At 34.5% G+C, this 16,884-nt stretch overlaps 2 protein-coding genes across 4 annotated transcripts; one reads left to right on the top strand and one right to left on the bottom strand.

The window, feature by feature from the left end:
- The first annotated feature begins 2,089 nt into the window (after window positions 1-2,089).
- On the top strand, window positions 2,090-6,658 carry LOC139524522 (fatty acyl-CoA hydrolase precursor, medium chain-like). The gene is made up of 3 exons (XM_071319349.1): window positions 2,090-2,394; window positions 4,234-5,788; window positions 6,429-6,658. Exons 2-3 carry the CDS (start codon window positions 4,239-4,241, stop codon window positions 6,619-6,621), a joined length of 1,743 nt encoding a protein of 580 aa, XP_071175450.1. The 5' UTR covers window positions 2,090-2,394; window positions 4,234-4,238; the 3' UTR covers window positions 6,622-6,658.
- A 1,598-nt stretch (window positions 6,659-8,256) lies between these two features.
- On the bottom strand, window positions 8,257-16,202 carry LOC139524523 (acylcarnitine hydrolase-like). 3 transcript variants are annotated; one of them, XM_071319351.1, is made up of 4 exons: window positions 16,078-16,202; window positions 12,523-14,049; window positions 11,767-11,967; window positions 8,257-8,477 (listed from the first exon to the last, which is right to left on the bottom strand). In XM_071319351.1, exons 2-3 carry the CDS (start codon window positions 14,028-14,030, stop codon window positions 11,772-11,774), a joined length of 1,704 nt encoding a protein of 567 aa, XP_071175452.1. In that variant the 5' UTR covers window positions 14,031-14,049; window positions 16,078-16,202; the 3' UTR covers window positions 8,257-8,477; window positions 11,767-11,771. The 3 variants fall into 3 exon arrangements, with proteins under 3 accessions (XP_071175452.1, XP_071175451.1, XP_071175453.1); XM_071319350.1 differs by having other exon boundaries at window positions 8,257-11,967; XM_071319352.1 differs by lacking the exon at window positions 16,078-16,202 and adding an exon at window positions 15,873-16,000 and having other exon boundaries at window positions 8,257-11,967.
- Window positions 16,203-16,884: the final 682 nt, after the last annotated feature.

The raw sequence follows: 16,884 nt of genomic DNA on the forward strand, positions 1-16,884 counted from the left end.
GTATGCATAAACTATTTGCCACTGGACGTTTATTAAACCGTGACAATAATCAATCAGTCAAACGCTTAATTTGTCGTCTCCTAATCATGTGCTCCTATTGGACCCGTCTCCTCTGTAGTGGTGTTCCTTTCAACGTTATTTTTTTCCTCCTTACAGAAGTTCCTATCGAACATTTGTTATAAATAATGCCATACTATCTGTTCCAGTCGAAACAATAGTGTTATCCTTAATTCCGTTAGGAACAAATACTTTGATACTTGGGGGTCTCATGGGCAAGAAAGGAGGGGAGAATGGGGGGGGGGGGGGGGGTTCCCGCTTTTTGTTTTGACAGATTCCTAAAAATCGGTCAATCCCGCATCACACTTAGACCACATAAAGACCAAGATATTTGTTTCAGTGAAAATACTATTACAGAACATCTCTTTCATTTGGAACTTATATAATGAAGGGACTTCTATTTCATGACACTCTTACGTACCTTGTCGATATAAAATGTTAACCACCCTCTATTAGAATGGTCGAAGGGGGGCATCTTAATGAACGACTAGAGATAAAAAAAAAAAAATGACGTTAACCGTAATTTTTGTGCAAGGCGATAAAATATACTCTTTCTTTCAGAAGATAGATAAAATCTATTAATAATAATAATAATAATAATAATAATAATAATATCTTTATTTAAAGAGAGTGGCTCATTTGGATTAAACCAATTTTCAATAAGGCTCTCTACATGCATACAATGTTAACAATATGAATAAAAAATAATTAATCTACTGTTACACACATGTAAACAATAGGCGTATATAAAGTAATATAACAACAACAACAAAAACAACTATGGTATACATTGTGTCTTAACTTATAAATTCAACACTTTTAAAAATAAAATGACTTGTAAGAGTTTTTGAATGCAGATATACTTTTTGATTTTTTAATTTCACTGGACAGTGAATTCCACACTTTTGGACCACTAAAAGAAAAACTTGATTTGTATAATTCTGTATTTGATTTAGGGACAATAAAATTATCCGATGATGAAAGTCGAGTATTGTACGATTGTTTACTACTTGTAGGCACAATAAGATTGGATAAATATTTTGGTGCCAGTTGGTGTTTTGATTTATACATTAATAATGATTTGTGGTAAAATATTCTCTTAGTAACAGGAATAATTCCAGATTCCTTAAATAGTTCAATAGATGGTTTTCGAATATCGTGTTCGTTTAAAATAATTCTAGCTGCCTTTTTTTGCAATTTTAGTAAACTGTCAACTAAAAACTTGTTACAGTTTCCCCATACTGAACAACAGTAATCCAAATGTGGAAGAATATACGCATTGTAAAATAGAATTCGTGCATTGTGATTCAAGTATTTCTTGATTCTTTTTAATAAAGCTAATGAAGAATTAACTTTTTTGATTATATGATTAATTTGATCATACCAAGAAAGAGTTTTGTCAACAAAAATACCCAGGACTTTTTCACAGTGACTTTCATTAATCTTTTGGCCATTAATGGATACATTTAATGTGTCATTACACATTACAGACAGTTTTTGTTTTGAACCTATACACATTGTCTTAGTTTTTGACATATTAACTAACATTTTGTTTTCATCAACCCATTGACAAATATTTTCTAATACAACATTGAGTGTCTGACTTATATACCTTTTGTCTTTTCCAATTACAGAAATAGTGCTATCATCAGCATTGATTTTGACGAATCACATTAGTTTTTTTCTCCAAAAATAACGGCAACAAGAACTATATGAGACCTCTGAAGTGACAATCAGGATACTTTGACGTATATAATTTTTTAACCAATTTGACGGTAACAGCTAGTAGCCGAAAATGACCGGTTTTGACGCCTGGTGGGAAAGGGCATCCGGCCCTATCCTCTATAAGTGGAGTTCTCCTTTAGCTTTTTACCCCCGGAAGACTTGCAACACTGATTTCTGATAAGCGTTTATATCAACTTAGTTTTAGTGTGATGTTATTAAGTAAGCATACTATAAGCTTCTTTTATGATTTGCTTTAAAAGTTGTTTGTTTTGTACTCTAATAATTTCACAGTTATCGTTCTTGAAAACTGTTGACAGTGTAGTATTTTAAGTGGGGTCATTTTCGAGGACTTTACATTTAAGCTTTCAATTATTTAAGGACACTTTACATTTAAGCTTTCGTTTATTTAAGGACACTTCGCCAGTTTACAATAAATCCATTCACGAGAACTTTATTTACCAAATCGATTTAAATTTTATAAAATCCACAGGCCAACACCAATTAATCATAGTAAACATCGGGTACATCATGATTAAAGTTAATACCCGTATGTGTATGTACTGTTGTAGACACGGGTATAGTGGACACACCGAGTGCCGGACCATTATAAAGGTACGATTTTGTGTTTTTGTTTAAAGTATGCTTTCTAGATGTACTCTATCATGGTTAGCATGCAGCTGCTCCCACGATTTCTTATCTGACAATGTCGTTTTTATATGAATCATATTATAATGTTTAATTTCATATTGTTTCTAAACATGTATTTATGTTTTGTCTATTATGATTTATTTTTTTGTAATTGATATGCCTATAAGGGCCCTTTGATTAGGAAATAAACATATTTGATTTGATTTGATTTATCGAACGGATGACCACAGTGGTGGTAACATATTAGTAAAGTCCGGTGGAGGATCCAGCATTTTTCAAAAGGGGGTCCCAACCCAGGATAAAAAGGGGGGGATCAAACCATATGTCCCCATTCAAATGCATTGGTCGTCTAAAAACGGAGGGTTCCAACCCCCGGAACCCTATCCTGGATCCACTACTGAAGTCTGTTTCGAGTGATGGGTGGAGTTGGTTCGTCTGGGAAAAATATTTGGACGATATAATAGATATAGGAAGATGTGGTGTGAGTGCCAATGAGACAACTCTACCACAGAATATGGGATGGAATGGGTGGGGGTTAGGGTTCTTTATTTTAGTTTTCTTTTATTTTTTTGATTGTTTTTACTCTTATCCATAATATATTATTTGCTCATAATTTTCCATTCTTTATATTTAAGCACCCTGTCATTCTCATTCTTTTAATTTTTGCCTCCTTTTCTTTATCCATTACTTTCTGGATCTGTTTTTCTGTAGATTCGTCCCATTAATGTAATCTCATCTGTAAACGCCATCCAGAGCATCATAGAGCAGCTCAGTGTATCATCAGTTGACGATAGAATGCCTTGTTGTGTGCCATAATCTTGATTGTGTGACGTGCGTGGTCAATGACATGCTTCATGTACGCTTATAAGGGAGCTACCATTTGATTTTTATGGGGGGGGGGGGCTAGGATGAAAAATTTTGTCCTGCATTTTTTTTTAGTTGTAATCTCTGTCCTGCCTTTTTATTTTTCACTCTATTCGGTCCTGCCTTTTTTTTTTTAGTTTATCCTGACTTTTTTTTACCTTAGTTGCCATCCTGACTTTTTTTTTTGCAAGTGTCTCATCCTGCCTTTTTTTTTACTCAAAATTCCTGTCCTGCCTATTTTTTTCAAATTTCATCCTAGCCCCCCCCCCCCCCCCCCCCCATAAAAATCAAATGGTACATGTAGCTCCCTAATTTCTTTGTATATTTTGTACAAAAGTAGACACCCGTGAGAGTTGCTAAAAAACCCAGATGAAATACCTGTTCCCATCCAAACCAACCCATTTTAGTTACTTTTGTAACGTGTACAGTACAGGGTAAGCGTGTCTATCTCTAGTATAGAATAGGTTTGTTACCAGCTTGATATTGGATCCAAATGTAAATCGATTTACAAAATATATCATCGTTAATGAATTGTTCACCAAATAATATATAAGCTTCCAGCTATGTCAACGAACTAAAATATACATATGCTCATGCTGAACAGGTAAATTTATCTACTTGTATACCTTAATCATTCCACATTAAAATATATACAAATAGTACAGAGTACAGATACCAAATAGTCCTTGGTCAGTGACTAACTTTAGTACAATTTAGTACCTTACAAGCTACGACTTGTCCTAAGTGTCCATTTTGGAATCTTGCAAGCTATGACTCGTCTTATACGGTAAAATTTATACTTGAAAACTACAACTTGTTCAAGTCTTCAAGAACATGCACCAACCTCGTCCTTTATTGCACTACAATCACGACTTCAATTCCATATTGTTTTTGTCTATGTTTTACTTTATATAACTAAAATGTCGCATCGTTTTTCAGAGTGAATGAACATCATGTCTCTGATACTGTTCGTCATCTGTTCTCTCGTCACAGTTGTCTTTTCCAACAACAATCAAATAAATACAGTTATAGTCGAAACTCCATCAGGACTGATCAAAGGTATTCAGAACACATTTCCAGAAAATGGAGTCCAAGTTAACGAGTTTCGCGGAATAAGGTATGGAAAAGCTCCTATTGGCCCTTTGCGTTTTCGGAAACCAACACCGGTAGAAAAATGGGCAGATACTTTTGATGCTACTAAATTTGGTGCTGCTTGTCCGCAGTTGGAATTGGATTTTTTACCGGGATATAAAAAACTTGACATGTCTGAAGATTGCCTATTTCTGAATGTTTATGTTCCAAAAGTATTGAACCCATATAAAAAATTATCTGTTATGGTTTGGATCCATGGTGGTGGACTCTCAATGGGGCATGCGCATGAATATGATGGTGGGCGTATTGCAACACAAGGTGATGTTATAGTAGTAACTATTAACTACAGATTAGGAATTTTTGGATTTTTCGCATTAGATCATCCAGCCGCGAAGGGAAATTATGGTGTTTGGGATCAGAAACTTGCTTTACAATGGACACATGATAATATAGCTGCATTTGGAGGTGACCCTGGTTCGGTGACAATTTTTGGAGAGTCTGCAGGCGGATGGAGTGTGAATGTACAACCAATGATACCTTCAAACAAAGGACTGTTCCAGAGAGCTATATCTCAAAGTGGTGCGTTTGACTTTGGAAGGACATTTACGTTGAAGCCGAAAATGCTGAGAAAATATGCCGAGGACTATGCAAACAAAACAGGATGTTCATTAGACGACTTATATAAATTTACACATTGCTTAAGGGAAGTTTCAGTTGACGAGCTAATAGATATGACAAACCCAATGAAGACAAATCCAGTTGACAGAATACCACTGGAAACAACCAGTTCGGGGGTTGTTGATGGCGAACTTTTTACTGACAATCCGTTTAGACTGTTAAGTGATAAAACCTCAGATGTAGCAAAATTTTTCAAATCTATTGATTTCATGGGTGGGACAACATCTAATGAAGGATCTTTGCTGTACATGATTGCTCCGCCGTCTTTTCTAGAACATTTTGGATTTAATATGACTGAGGGAATACCATCTAAAGTTGCATGTGTTGGCATCATAGCACCATTTGTAGAATTGTATTTAAACAATAATCCTGCATTAAAAACCCAATTATGTGATTTTTACACCGTCGATGGTTCTGTTGCCGAACAAGGATTGAGGGTGTCAGAATTATTTGGAGATTTATTAATAACATATCCCGTTGTGAGAATGTTGGAATATCATTCGTCATTAGGGGGTGAAACGTGGCAGTACAGATTTTCAAAGACATCTCCATCTCCAATTGGTGGACCTCCGCCATCTTGGTTCAAAGGGTCAGGTCATGCTGACGAGCTCATATTCATGTTTTCCAGCAATCCTTTTACAAGCCCTGATGCTTCTTTATCGGAAGATGAAAAAGAGCTATCGAAGCATATGATCAACTATTGGACTTCATTTGCGAAATCTAGGCAAGTTTACTATTTGTAGTATTAACAATTCGATATATTTACTCGACAACTAATTGTCACAGTTGACAAATGGTTTTCGAAACTCATTTGAAATGTCGGTCATGCAGGGTTCACCTGACCTTGACCTGTTTTTTTTTATGGTCCAGTTAACAACGTTAAGTTTTTAAATGCCTCGTTCATACTTACATTGAATTCGAATCGAATTCGCTTATCGCGTTCACACACTCTTCTTTTTTAAGTCGAATAGGCTAAATCGCATTATCAGATTCGCATTAGAAATGCGTTCTTGTTAATACCAATTTAAAGTTAATGTCATTTGGACAGTTAAGCGAATTTGACGCTCATTGCAATTCGAATTAGAATTTACGTGGGGCTGCAATGGATTTTTGTCTGAGTCAGATTTTTTTAATTATTTTTTCGATGCTATTTTGTGGTCATTTGTTGACTGCAGTATATGCATTTCTTTATCAATTTGGGGATCAGAATATTTTTTTAAGAAAAACCCATATCCCCTTTTAAATAGTTATTCCGGTTAAAAAAGATTAATTTCTAGTATACGTCCTTTTATAGGGTACATCTGACCTTGACCTAATCAGTGATTTGAAATTAAGTTTTGCTTCAAATAATTAATGTATTTCAGGAACCCCAATGAAGGAGGAGAGCCAGTAAAATGGAAACAGTTCACACTTAAAGACAGAGATTACGTGAACCTTGATGTCCCCATCAGCGCTGATACCTTTATGGCATCTGATAGTGTGCAATTCTGGACAGAACTGTATCAGAATTATGAATTTGAGGCGTCTGGTGGCCTTAATGAACACGACGAATTGTAATATATATATTATATACGAATCTATGATTCGATGCTTACGTTTTGTATTTAGATCTCATGCCTGAAGTTCAAGAATTAAGTAGATATACGAAGAGGTGGTATGAGTACCAATGAGATAACCATTTATCCAAGTCATAAGTGTAAACCATTATAGGTCAAAGTACGGCTTTCAACACGGAGCCTAGTCTCACATCGAACGGCAAGCTATAAAGTGCCTAGTGTAAAAACAATTAAACAGGAAACCAACGGTCTAATATATATTTATATAAATGATATATATTATAGTATAATTTTCATTTCCGTTTGACGTGTTGAATTTTCTATGCTAGAACTTCTTGTATAGCCCGCCTACGTTAGTAGTGGTGACATTATGTTTTCCAGTCTGGCCGTTAGTCCTGTATCAAGTTTAAAGTTTTGGTTGATATAAGTTTGCCATGAAGTTGTGGTCACAATAACTTAAACTTAGTACAACTGTTTATTATAAGTGAAATTTTATAAAATATTTCCCAAATAAGGGTTTTGACCCAGAATTCGCGGCTACTTAAACATGGAAATATAGGGATGAGCGGGACATGGTTTCCTATAGAAACACATCCTTGTTTACGTTTGTCTTATCTTTGAATGCTTTTTCGGTCTGCCATACAACCATTAATAAATCTGTGGTATTAATACAAGAATTGATATCTGTCACCGGGATCTGTCAATCCGCTACGTTGTTTTGGGTAGTGCAAACAACTACACATATAGTTTAGAGGCCCTTTAAAGCCTTCTGTTCGGTGTGTTCCAATGTTTTTGATATGGATGGATTTATGACGGAAGATTACACAGGGCTGGGATATAGATATAAGAAGATATGGGATGAGTGCCAATAAGACAACTCACCATCAAAGTCATACTTTGTAAAAGTAAACCAGTATTGCCCAAAGTACGGTCTTCAATACGGAGCCATGACTCGCACCGAACAACAAGATATAACAGGACCCCAAACATGACTAGTGTAAAACCATTTAAAAACGACAATCACAGAACATCAGGTTCCTGACTTGGGACAGGTGAAAACAAATATAAAAGTTTTTATTTCTAATTTAACTGTGTCATGAATGTCAGAATTTGAAATTACAAGTAAAAAACTTGTGTTTTCATCTGCTTTATGTGTATTGAATATGAGTACATTACTGTATTTTTAATATTTAAGAAAAGGAAAGAATTATCCTTCCTCATGTGGTTAATATTATGTGGATGTTTTATATCATGCCTTGCTATGAAGTTCCTCGTGAGGTTGGTTTGTTTGTTTTGTTTTTCCAAAAAGCCTGCCTGTTTCAGATGTTAAAAACAAAACCCAATTCAAATCATAAAATTGAGAATGGAAATGGGGAATGCTGGTGCCCAACTTTGGTGGTGAAAATTTGGTTGATTATATAGAGAATCACTGAAGCATGACGAAAGAGAGACCCCCGCCCTTTTAGGTCAGTCACCGCCCCCTCCCCTTCTATGAAAAGTTCTGGATCAGCCACTGCATGATGCCATGGCAATACATAATATATAAACAATATAAAGACACATTTATAATATACTATTTAAAAGACACAACCGAACAATATCACACAAAGCACAATTTCAAATAAAAAAAATAACAGAAAGCATAACAGTTTAATAGAAAAACAAAGACAAAATTTTTTTTTTTTTTTAAACATGAATCACACAAAGCACAATTCAATAGAACATACATTATTCAAAGCTCCGAATAGTATACGACATTAAATCACAAAAAGTATAGTTCAGTGACACAGCAGACGTTGAAAGATACCAAACGGACAGTCAAACCCATAGATCGAAAATAAACTGACAACGCCATGGCTAAAAAAAAGAAAAAGACAAACAGACAAACAATAGTACATATTACAGACACAACATAGAAACCTAAAGACTAAGCAACACGAACCCCACAAAAAACTGGGCGTGATCTCAGGTTCTCCGGAAGGGTAAGCAGATTATCCTGCTCCACGTGTGACAACAGTATATTACAGGAGTGCACTGATTATAACATGACGATTTACAAGAATTTTAATACCATTCTGTAAATGACGAATAAAGTTAATCATTGTATATATACATAAGTTTAACGAATGACATTTTTTTGTTTAACTATTTTAACTCCAAAATATTAATAAAATATCCTGGTAGTAAATACATTCCGCCTTTTCTCATACATTTAAACAAAACGAGAAACTATATCCGTGTATTCTATCTGGTAAATCATTGGCTCTTATATCTAGTATTCTGGAGACCTTTGCACTTTACCAGTGTTCCTGAATGTTAAAATAGAAGGGCGGCCCTTATCTCCACTTTTTTGTCCACCAAAGTAACAAAAATTGACACGATTTCCCGTTTCACCAATAATGACCAGTAAACATGAAAGCTTGTCTAAACAGCTAGTGACTATGACGATGAATACATGTGTAATCATTGTTAATTCTCATATTTTACCATCATAATTGTGTGTCTTGCTTCGTGTATAATAATGTGGTAACACATGGAAATAACAAAATAACTACGCATATGATTGAAATGTGCCCTCATGTTTATCCCAGAAATATAGAATGTTGTTCTCAAGGAATGTGCGAACAGCCCTTTTGCTAAGTCGACTGAAATTAAGGCGGGAAAACTGCTTTAGGCCACACCAATTTGATTCCTTGTTCGACGGACCCGCCCGCACCTATTTTTTTCAAGACAGAATTTTTTTATTTTTTTTATATTCCCGCTTCCCGCATCCGGAAATGTAATCATGTCCATTTCCCGCACCGTTTTTTGGTAAATATTATAAAAAGATATCAACATTTGTTTTTAAAATCACAGTCTAACCTGTATATAACGATTTTAAACATAAAAGCACCCCACCACACTTTGTAAATATCTGTGAGAATATTTGTTTCAGCATTAAACCTATTTATCTAAAGCGAGAGTGCTCCGATATAAATTTATATCAGCGGGAATACCTGTAAAGAACAAAAAATTGGTTACTTTCCCCCTTACTTATATTCCCTATCAAAAATGTTCGTTGTTAGAATAAAGTACAAAGAACTTCTGAAGGATTTGCCTTCAACTGCAATTATATTGTATGCTGGCGAAACAAAACTATCCATAGCCGCTGCATGTTTATGCACCTGTCCTGATTGATTGAGGGGCCTGTCGTTCAGCAGTTATCGTTTGTTGATGTTGTTCATTGGTATTTTCCCGTTTGGATATACATGATATATAAATTAGATCGTTGGTTTTCCTGTTCGAATTGTGTACGCTAATAATTTTTGGGTCCTTTATAGCCAGCTGTTTGGTCTGTATCAAAGCCCTGTGTAAAAGGCCGTACTTTGACCTGTGTTTGTTATTATCAGGTTCAGAACAACCCTCCCTCAGACAAGGGGTCATTTTACTGATGTAGAAAAGAAAATAGAAATACCAAGGATTTGTATAGTTCTTCTATACAAAACCTTTGAAAACTTGTTGTACTCAAAAAGAGGAGAGTTACATCATATTTTAAACAACTTTTTCTAAAAGAGGGGTCCACTTATTTTGAATAATATTAAACTATTAAAGTAAATGTGTTAACATGGTTCAAGTCCAGGAATATTGCAAAATTCTTGGACATGTTTTGACCATTTAATACCAGATAGATATATAGTTCTTTGAGAACATATGAGTAGTTAGTTATCAAAAGTACCAGGATTATAATTTTATACGCCAGACGCGCGTTTCGTCTACATAAGACTCATCAGTGACGCTCAGATCAAAATAGTTAAAAAGCCAAATAAATACAAAGTTGAAGAGCATTGAGGATCCAAAATTCCAAAAAGTTGTGCCAAATACGGCTTAGGTAATCTACTCCTGGGGTAAGAACATCCTTAGTTTTTCGAAAAATTCAAAGTTTTGTAAACAGAAAATTTCTAAAAATGACCATATAATTGATATTCATGTCAACACCGAAGTGCTGACTACTGGGCTGGTGATACCCTCGGGGACGAAACGTCCACCAGCAGTGGCATCGACCCAGTGGTGTAAATAGTTATCAAAAGTACCAGGATTATAATTTTATACGCCAGACGCGCGTTTCGTCTACATAAGACTCATCAGTGACGCTCAGATCAAAATAGTTAAAAAGCCAAATAAATACAAAGTTGAAGAGCATTGAGGATCCAAAATTCCAAAAAGTTGTGCCAAATACGGCTAAGGTAATCTACTCCTGGATAGGAACATCCTTAGTTTTTTGAAAAATTCAAAGTTTTGTAAACAGAAAATTTCTAAAAATGACCATATAATTGATATTCATGTCAACACCGAAGTGAGCCCTTTTGTACAAACAAATATATTATAACTTATATTGATCCCTCATAAAACATGTAAAAGGGATATTTATAACATTAAGCCTTAGGGGTTGTCCCCAAACTGATTATGTCTTGGATGGAGAATTGTCTCATTGTCAGTCACACATACATAGACCAGATTTAATTATTTCTTGGTGAACAGGGAAAAAATACTTCAGAAATTAAAAAAATGTCAAAGTACAAGTGAGAAATCAAGCTTTAATATTGTCAAAACCTACTATTTTATGTTTACAAAAAAAAATTATAATCGCTCGCCTTTACTTTTCAAGCTTCGCCTCAAAAATTTGCAAATGAAATATTTTTTTATTAAAATTTTCAAATCGCTCGCTCGCCCCAAATTTTGGAGTCCAAAACTCCGTAGAACAAGAAATTAAATTGGTGTGGCCTTACATGTTGAACCACAGCAGAAGCCCTTGTTAAACTATGGATAACAAAGTTAAGGTTGAATTTTACGATTGTTTATAGGCTAGCAGCTAAACAATGATATTGATGGCTTTGGATATTATTTGTAGGTCCACATTGTCAAATATCTCTTCAACTGTTACGGTTCTTATACATCTGATCTTGATGACAAATACTCGGCTTTTCATGAGCGTTTTTGATGAAAGCAAATACAGAAAAGCGCTTCGGAAGAATGACCTATGAAGTGGTGTGTTTTATACACAATGCAAGTATTACTCATGAGTTGGTGTCTTTTTTTTAACAATATATTATAGTATCAAGAACTATCTTTTAAAAATGAGTGCAATATATCATATAATTGAACCTACAACATTCATAATTCATCACGGTGTCCTTCATATGCACTCGCTGATTCAAGATTGGACACTGGTAGTTGGTTTGACCAGAGGTCCAATATTTCAGGTTTGTAGTTACTTTTTAGTCCCATCTCATCGTCTAAATCCAGATAATGTTTGTCCTCAATATTGTATGGTTTCCATGGTACCGATCCATCACCAGCATAAGGCACGCTGAAATGACATGAAATAAAGAAAGTGACCGGACAGTTTATGGATGTGGATGAAAAATTGTAACTTGATAATCTTGGCCAGTTATTGATAATGTTGTTGTGCTCGGAAACTTGATAGTATTACTAAATTTAACACTGAAATCTCGACTAAAAGCCAAGTAGTAAGTACTTTTGTAAGTAGGGTCACTGCTATGGGGGACAAACATGGCTGATTTTACCCAGGAATTGATTCTTATGTCCATTTCAATTAAATTTGTAATGACCACCCATCGCCTGGTAACACTGTAATAGACAATATACACATTGGGAACGAATATGTATAGGATTTTCTTTTCATAAAAATGACTTAAGTATTACATATAGTTATAAAGGGTAAGAATTGCGACTACTGAGCATGTTGATGTGCACGGACTTTTTCTTCCTTTTGGTTTCCTTTTTTTTTATATAGAAAATACGAAAGTCACATGTTTATTTATAGTCTATATACTACAGCACAAATGGATGGCATAGCATATTATTTTGTAAAATTCAGCGTTGTTAATATTAATATACTAACCCGGTCTTAGCAAAAGATGTCCAATAACTTATCATTTTCTTTCCAAATTCTTCATCTCTATCATTTTCATCCAGTGACATAATCTGAGATACATTAAAAAGGTAAATCACTTCATCACCATGCCCGACACCTTTGAACCATGGAGGAGGAGGCCCGCCGAAAGGTTTTGGACTTAATTTTGAAACCACATATTGATATGTGTTACCTCCAGAGTGATATTCTAACATTTTCATGATAGGATAGTAAAATGTAATGTCAGCCCAGGCATCGGTTGCTTTTAAAGATTGATCTGCGATAGACTCTGCGGAATAATATTTACACAGTTTGTTCTTGACGTTTGAGTTGTTAGCATACCATAATTCCACGAACGGTGACAGTATTCCGTTACAAACTGCTTTATATGGAATACCTTCAGTAACATTAAATTTATAGTGTTCTTGAAAGCTTGGTGGTAACATTATATATAGTAAGGATCCTTCGTTAGAGACAGCACCCGCCATGAAATCTAGAGAACGGAAAAAGTTGGACACATCTGATGATTTGTCTTCGAGACTTTTAATTGGATGTTCGAGAAACAATTCATGATCTACGACCGGCATTCCAGTAGATTCAAACATAAGCTTGTCCGCTGGTGTTGAGGCAAAAGGTTCGGTCAATTTAAGGATTTCATCAGCTGTTTTCTGTCGTAGGCAATCAACGAATATTGGCTTTTCATCGAATGGACAGGAAGATTTTTCAGCTATTTCTGCTGCAAATTTTTCAATAGAGGCGTTTGTCAAAATGACAGTTCTAGATACAACACCACTCTGTGAAATAACTCGCTGAAAAAGTCCTTTATTTGAAGGTATAAGTGATTGGAATGATGCACTATATCCCCCCGCGGATTCACCAAATAGTGTAACAGACTCGGGATTACCTCCAAATGATGCAATATTATCATGTACCCATTGGAGTGCCATCTTTTGATCCCATAAACCATAGTTACCTCTTGCCGAAGAGTCACCCACAGCAAAAAAGCCAAATACACCAAGTCTATAGTTTATTGTTACAACAATTACATTTCCTTCTATTGCAAGTTTTCCGCCGTCGTATAGATGTCCATGACCGACGATAAATCCGCCACCGTGTATCCATACCATTACTGACAAACGTTCGTGTAAATTTCTTGGAACGTAGACATTCAATACCAAACAATCTTCCGACATGTCTGGTTTTATACTTGTTTCAGGCATAAAATCGATACCCGGCTGCATACAGATTGCTCCGAATTTCATTCCGTCATGAAATTCTTTTCGTTTTTCAAGTGGTTCTGTTTTTTTGAATCTCAATGGACCAATCGGTGGTTTGGCGAAGGGTATGCCCCTGAATTCATATAAAGGTTCTCCTGTTTTGTGATAGTTCAATTTTAGTCCTTTGATTGGTCCAGACGGTGTATTTATATTCGTTGTGTCAGCACTAATTTGAACAACTAGAAAAGCAAAAATCAACCATTCGAATGTTGATTTCATAATGGTATTGTTGAACGTCCTGTAAAGAAAAAATATATTAAAAAAAAATAATGATTTAAAAATGTTGCAAAACCGAAAATATTTAAGTTAAATATGCATACCTGCCAACTTTTCTAAATCGCCATGGAGGTTTTGCGTGCAAGATGGCTGTCATAGTCCTAAAAACCCTTCTAAGGGGCCTTCAAATACATTTTTATGTTGTTTTTTGGCTTCTTCATATTTCTATTAGCCTTAAGTCATTGTAAATAAATTGTTTTGTTTGAAATTGTGGACAAAATTGCTCCTTCAAAATTTCAATTTGGGAGCCTCCAATACAGCTTCATACGATTTCTAATATATGTATGTGAGATAAGGAGAGTTAAAATTAATAATCTAACTGCTTGAATATCCAACACATTCTTTATATTTGTTTCCGCCTTAAAGCCCCAGTCAAACTGTAACGTTTTATTCCGTTTTAAAATGCTACGTTTCAACTACGTTTTGAATAAAAATGTCCCGTTATTTTGAAATCTAGGGTTTACTAGGTTTGTGCAGTGTTCTTATCACGTTTTGTTACGTACTAGTACGTGTAGACCCACGTTTCCACCACGCATTGATACGACTGATACGTTTCGATACGTATTTACTAAGTTTCTATTTTGTTTCTATTTTCGCTACGTTTGTTGTTGAATTTTCAATACATACGGGGCAGGTCCCGTTTTGAAGAAAGGATCACCACGTTTCGATACGCTTCCCAACAACCCGAGCAGAAAATAACAGTAGGCCACCATGCAATGTACCTGATACAATAATATCATAAATCAGAATTAAACTCACTGTGGTTTTCTCGTCTAGTTTGGGGTTTGCCCATTGACCTATGTATCCGCACATACATGTCATTAAGTCTCTAGTGAATTCATGTTTCGTTGGCAATCGTTTTTATTTATATTGATGTTTTATTTTCAAATATTTTTGGAAAATGAAGACAATTTAAAAAAAAAAGTGGTGTGCTAAGTATGTATATGGATGTGTAAGTGTAAGTGGTATACAAAAAAAAAAAGAACAAATACGACTAGACACTTATCTACAATACTACAATATAAACAACAGAAAATCTTGTTTGCAACAGGATCCCAAACACGCACCGGGATAATTTGATTTGATATGAAAAAAATATATCAAAATATGTCCTTTTTATGCCAATCACTAAAGAAAGTGAATAAGTGAAAATGAGTTATCTTTTATCTGCCAGTATAGTTTATTTCTGTCAAAACAAAACTTTTTCATACTAAATCCTACCAAAAGCCTGAATTGCCCACCAAACTAACTTCTAATGAAAGATCCCATCAGTGAGCTACTACTTGATTTTTTTTTAATATTATACGCTGTGAGTATTAATCCTGCAATATAATGTTCAGTTTGATATTCTTAGCTACTGGCGGTGTTTGTCATAAAAATCTACTTATTATACATAACTTATTTATTTATATCAATAGATGTGTGCAGTTATAATGACTACACTAATATTCACTAAAGTGTTGCCACATAAAAAGTAATTTTCTTCTTTTTATGAGCACTAGATTGCACAGGCACTTGTCTCTGAATTTTCCCCCTATATAACCTTAATAGTAAGGTATATAGCGAAAAAAAATCTGAGACAAGTGCCTGTGTAAGAAAGAAAAGTATAAAAATAGCACTCATTACTGTAAAAATGAATTATCATGTATGAATGACAGACGTCTATTTTCATATACAATGTATTTTACTTTTTAAACTCGTTAATAATGAACTTCAAATATATTTTCAGAATTATCCGTGTTTGATCAAAATTGTGTTAAAAGATTATCACTATTATGTACTTACAAGCAGTATTTACTTTGACTATAATATATATGTCGTTTAGTGGGTCAGGTGAATTGGAGGGTACTGGCAAAATGGCGGTCGCAATCCAATTTAAGATGCCAATATGGGATAGCGACTGCAACTTACAGTAAACCCCCATCTGACCTACTAAACGAGTCCATTTGGTTGAAATAAAATATTTGCATGCATGGAGAAAAATACTAACCTTGTGTATTTCGTTAAACAGTTAAAGATGTGCAAAAATAACAGAAAACCGGATCTACTACAGTGTAAAATCGATTTTTTTCTAATAATTTATTATACACAGTTATGAAAATTGAACCCTACGTAATCAAAATGGACTTATATAGCCAGTAAGTAATATCTCCAAATTAAGTCAGTTATAATCATCGGCACAAAAATGTGTCACAAAATGATAAAATTATATGTTGTTGATTTAATCAGGTTTTATTCATAAAGTTCAAATGAAGTCAGAATTCAGATATTAGTGTATAATACGATTGGAATGAAGAAAAAATTATTCCGAACAAAGGATCCCCAAACATCATAGCAATTGACATGACAATAATATAAAAAAAATAAAGATTTAGGCAAATGAATAATATACAATTTAAAAGTAAAAAATAAAAAAAAAAAAAAACCAACCACAATTTTTATACGTGTGCATTCGTTTATTCCTTGAATGCCGACATCCTTTGATCTACCAAATTTCATGATAGAGGGGTCTAAATACAGCACAAACAACATAGATCAAAAGATTAAAAAAGTGAAAAAGAATATTTAAAACAAAAAGCATTTGACTAGCAGGTCGAACAAATGATGTTCTTAAAACTTGCGGACTGCAATTGCCAAATAAATGGATCACCAAAAAAATGGATCTTATTACCGAAAACAATAAACTTGCGGAAAAGATGATATACCGCAAACATGAGGTGCAAATCTTTGTACACCATATCCGGATTTCGACAATGAATGTCAGGAATTGAAACGGTATTTAAAGGCCATATAATTT

The sequence above is a fragment of the Mytilus edulis genome, chromosome 5 (assembly GCF_963676685.1).
Source record: "Mytilus edulis chromosome 5, xbMytEdul2.2, whole genome shotgun sequence".
NCBI lineage: Eukaryota > Metazoa > Mollusca > Bivalvia > Mytilida > Mytilidae > Mytilus > Mytilus edulis.

What these genes read in the sequence shown, in the direction of transcription:
- LOC139524522 (XM_071319349.1), top strand. Translation starts at nt 4,239, where the DNA reads ATGAACATCATGTCTCTGATACTGTTCGTCATCTGTTCTCTCGTCACA. An exon ending in ACTTCATTTGCGAAATCTAG is followed by an intron (nt 5,789 to 6,428) that starts GCAAGTTTACTA and finishes AATGTATTTCAG; the next exon opens with GAACCCCAATGAAGGAGGAG.
- LOC139524523 (XM_071319351.1), bottom strand. Translation starts at nt 14,030, where the DNA reads ATGAAATCAACATTCGAATGGTTGATTTTTGCTTTTCTAGTTGTTCAA. An exon ending in ACATCTTTTGCTAAGACCGG is followed by an intron (nt 11,968 to 12,522) that starts GTTAGTATATTA and finishes ATGTCATTTCAG; the next exon opens with CGTGCCTTATGCTGGTGATG.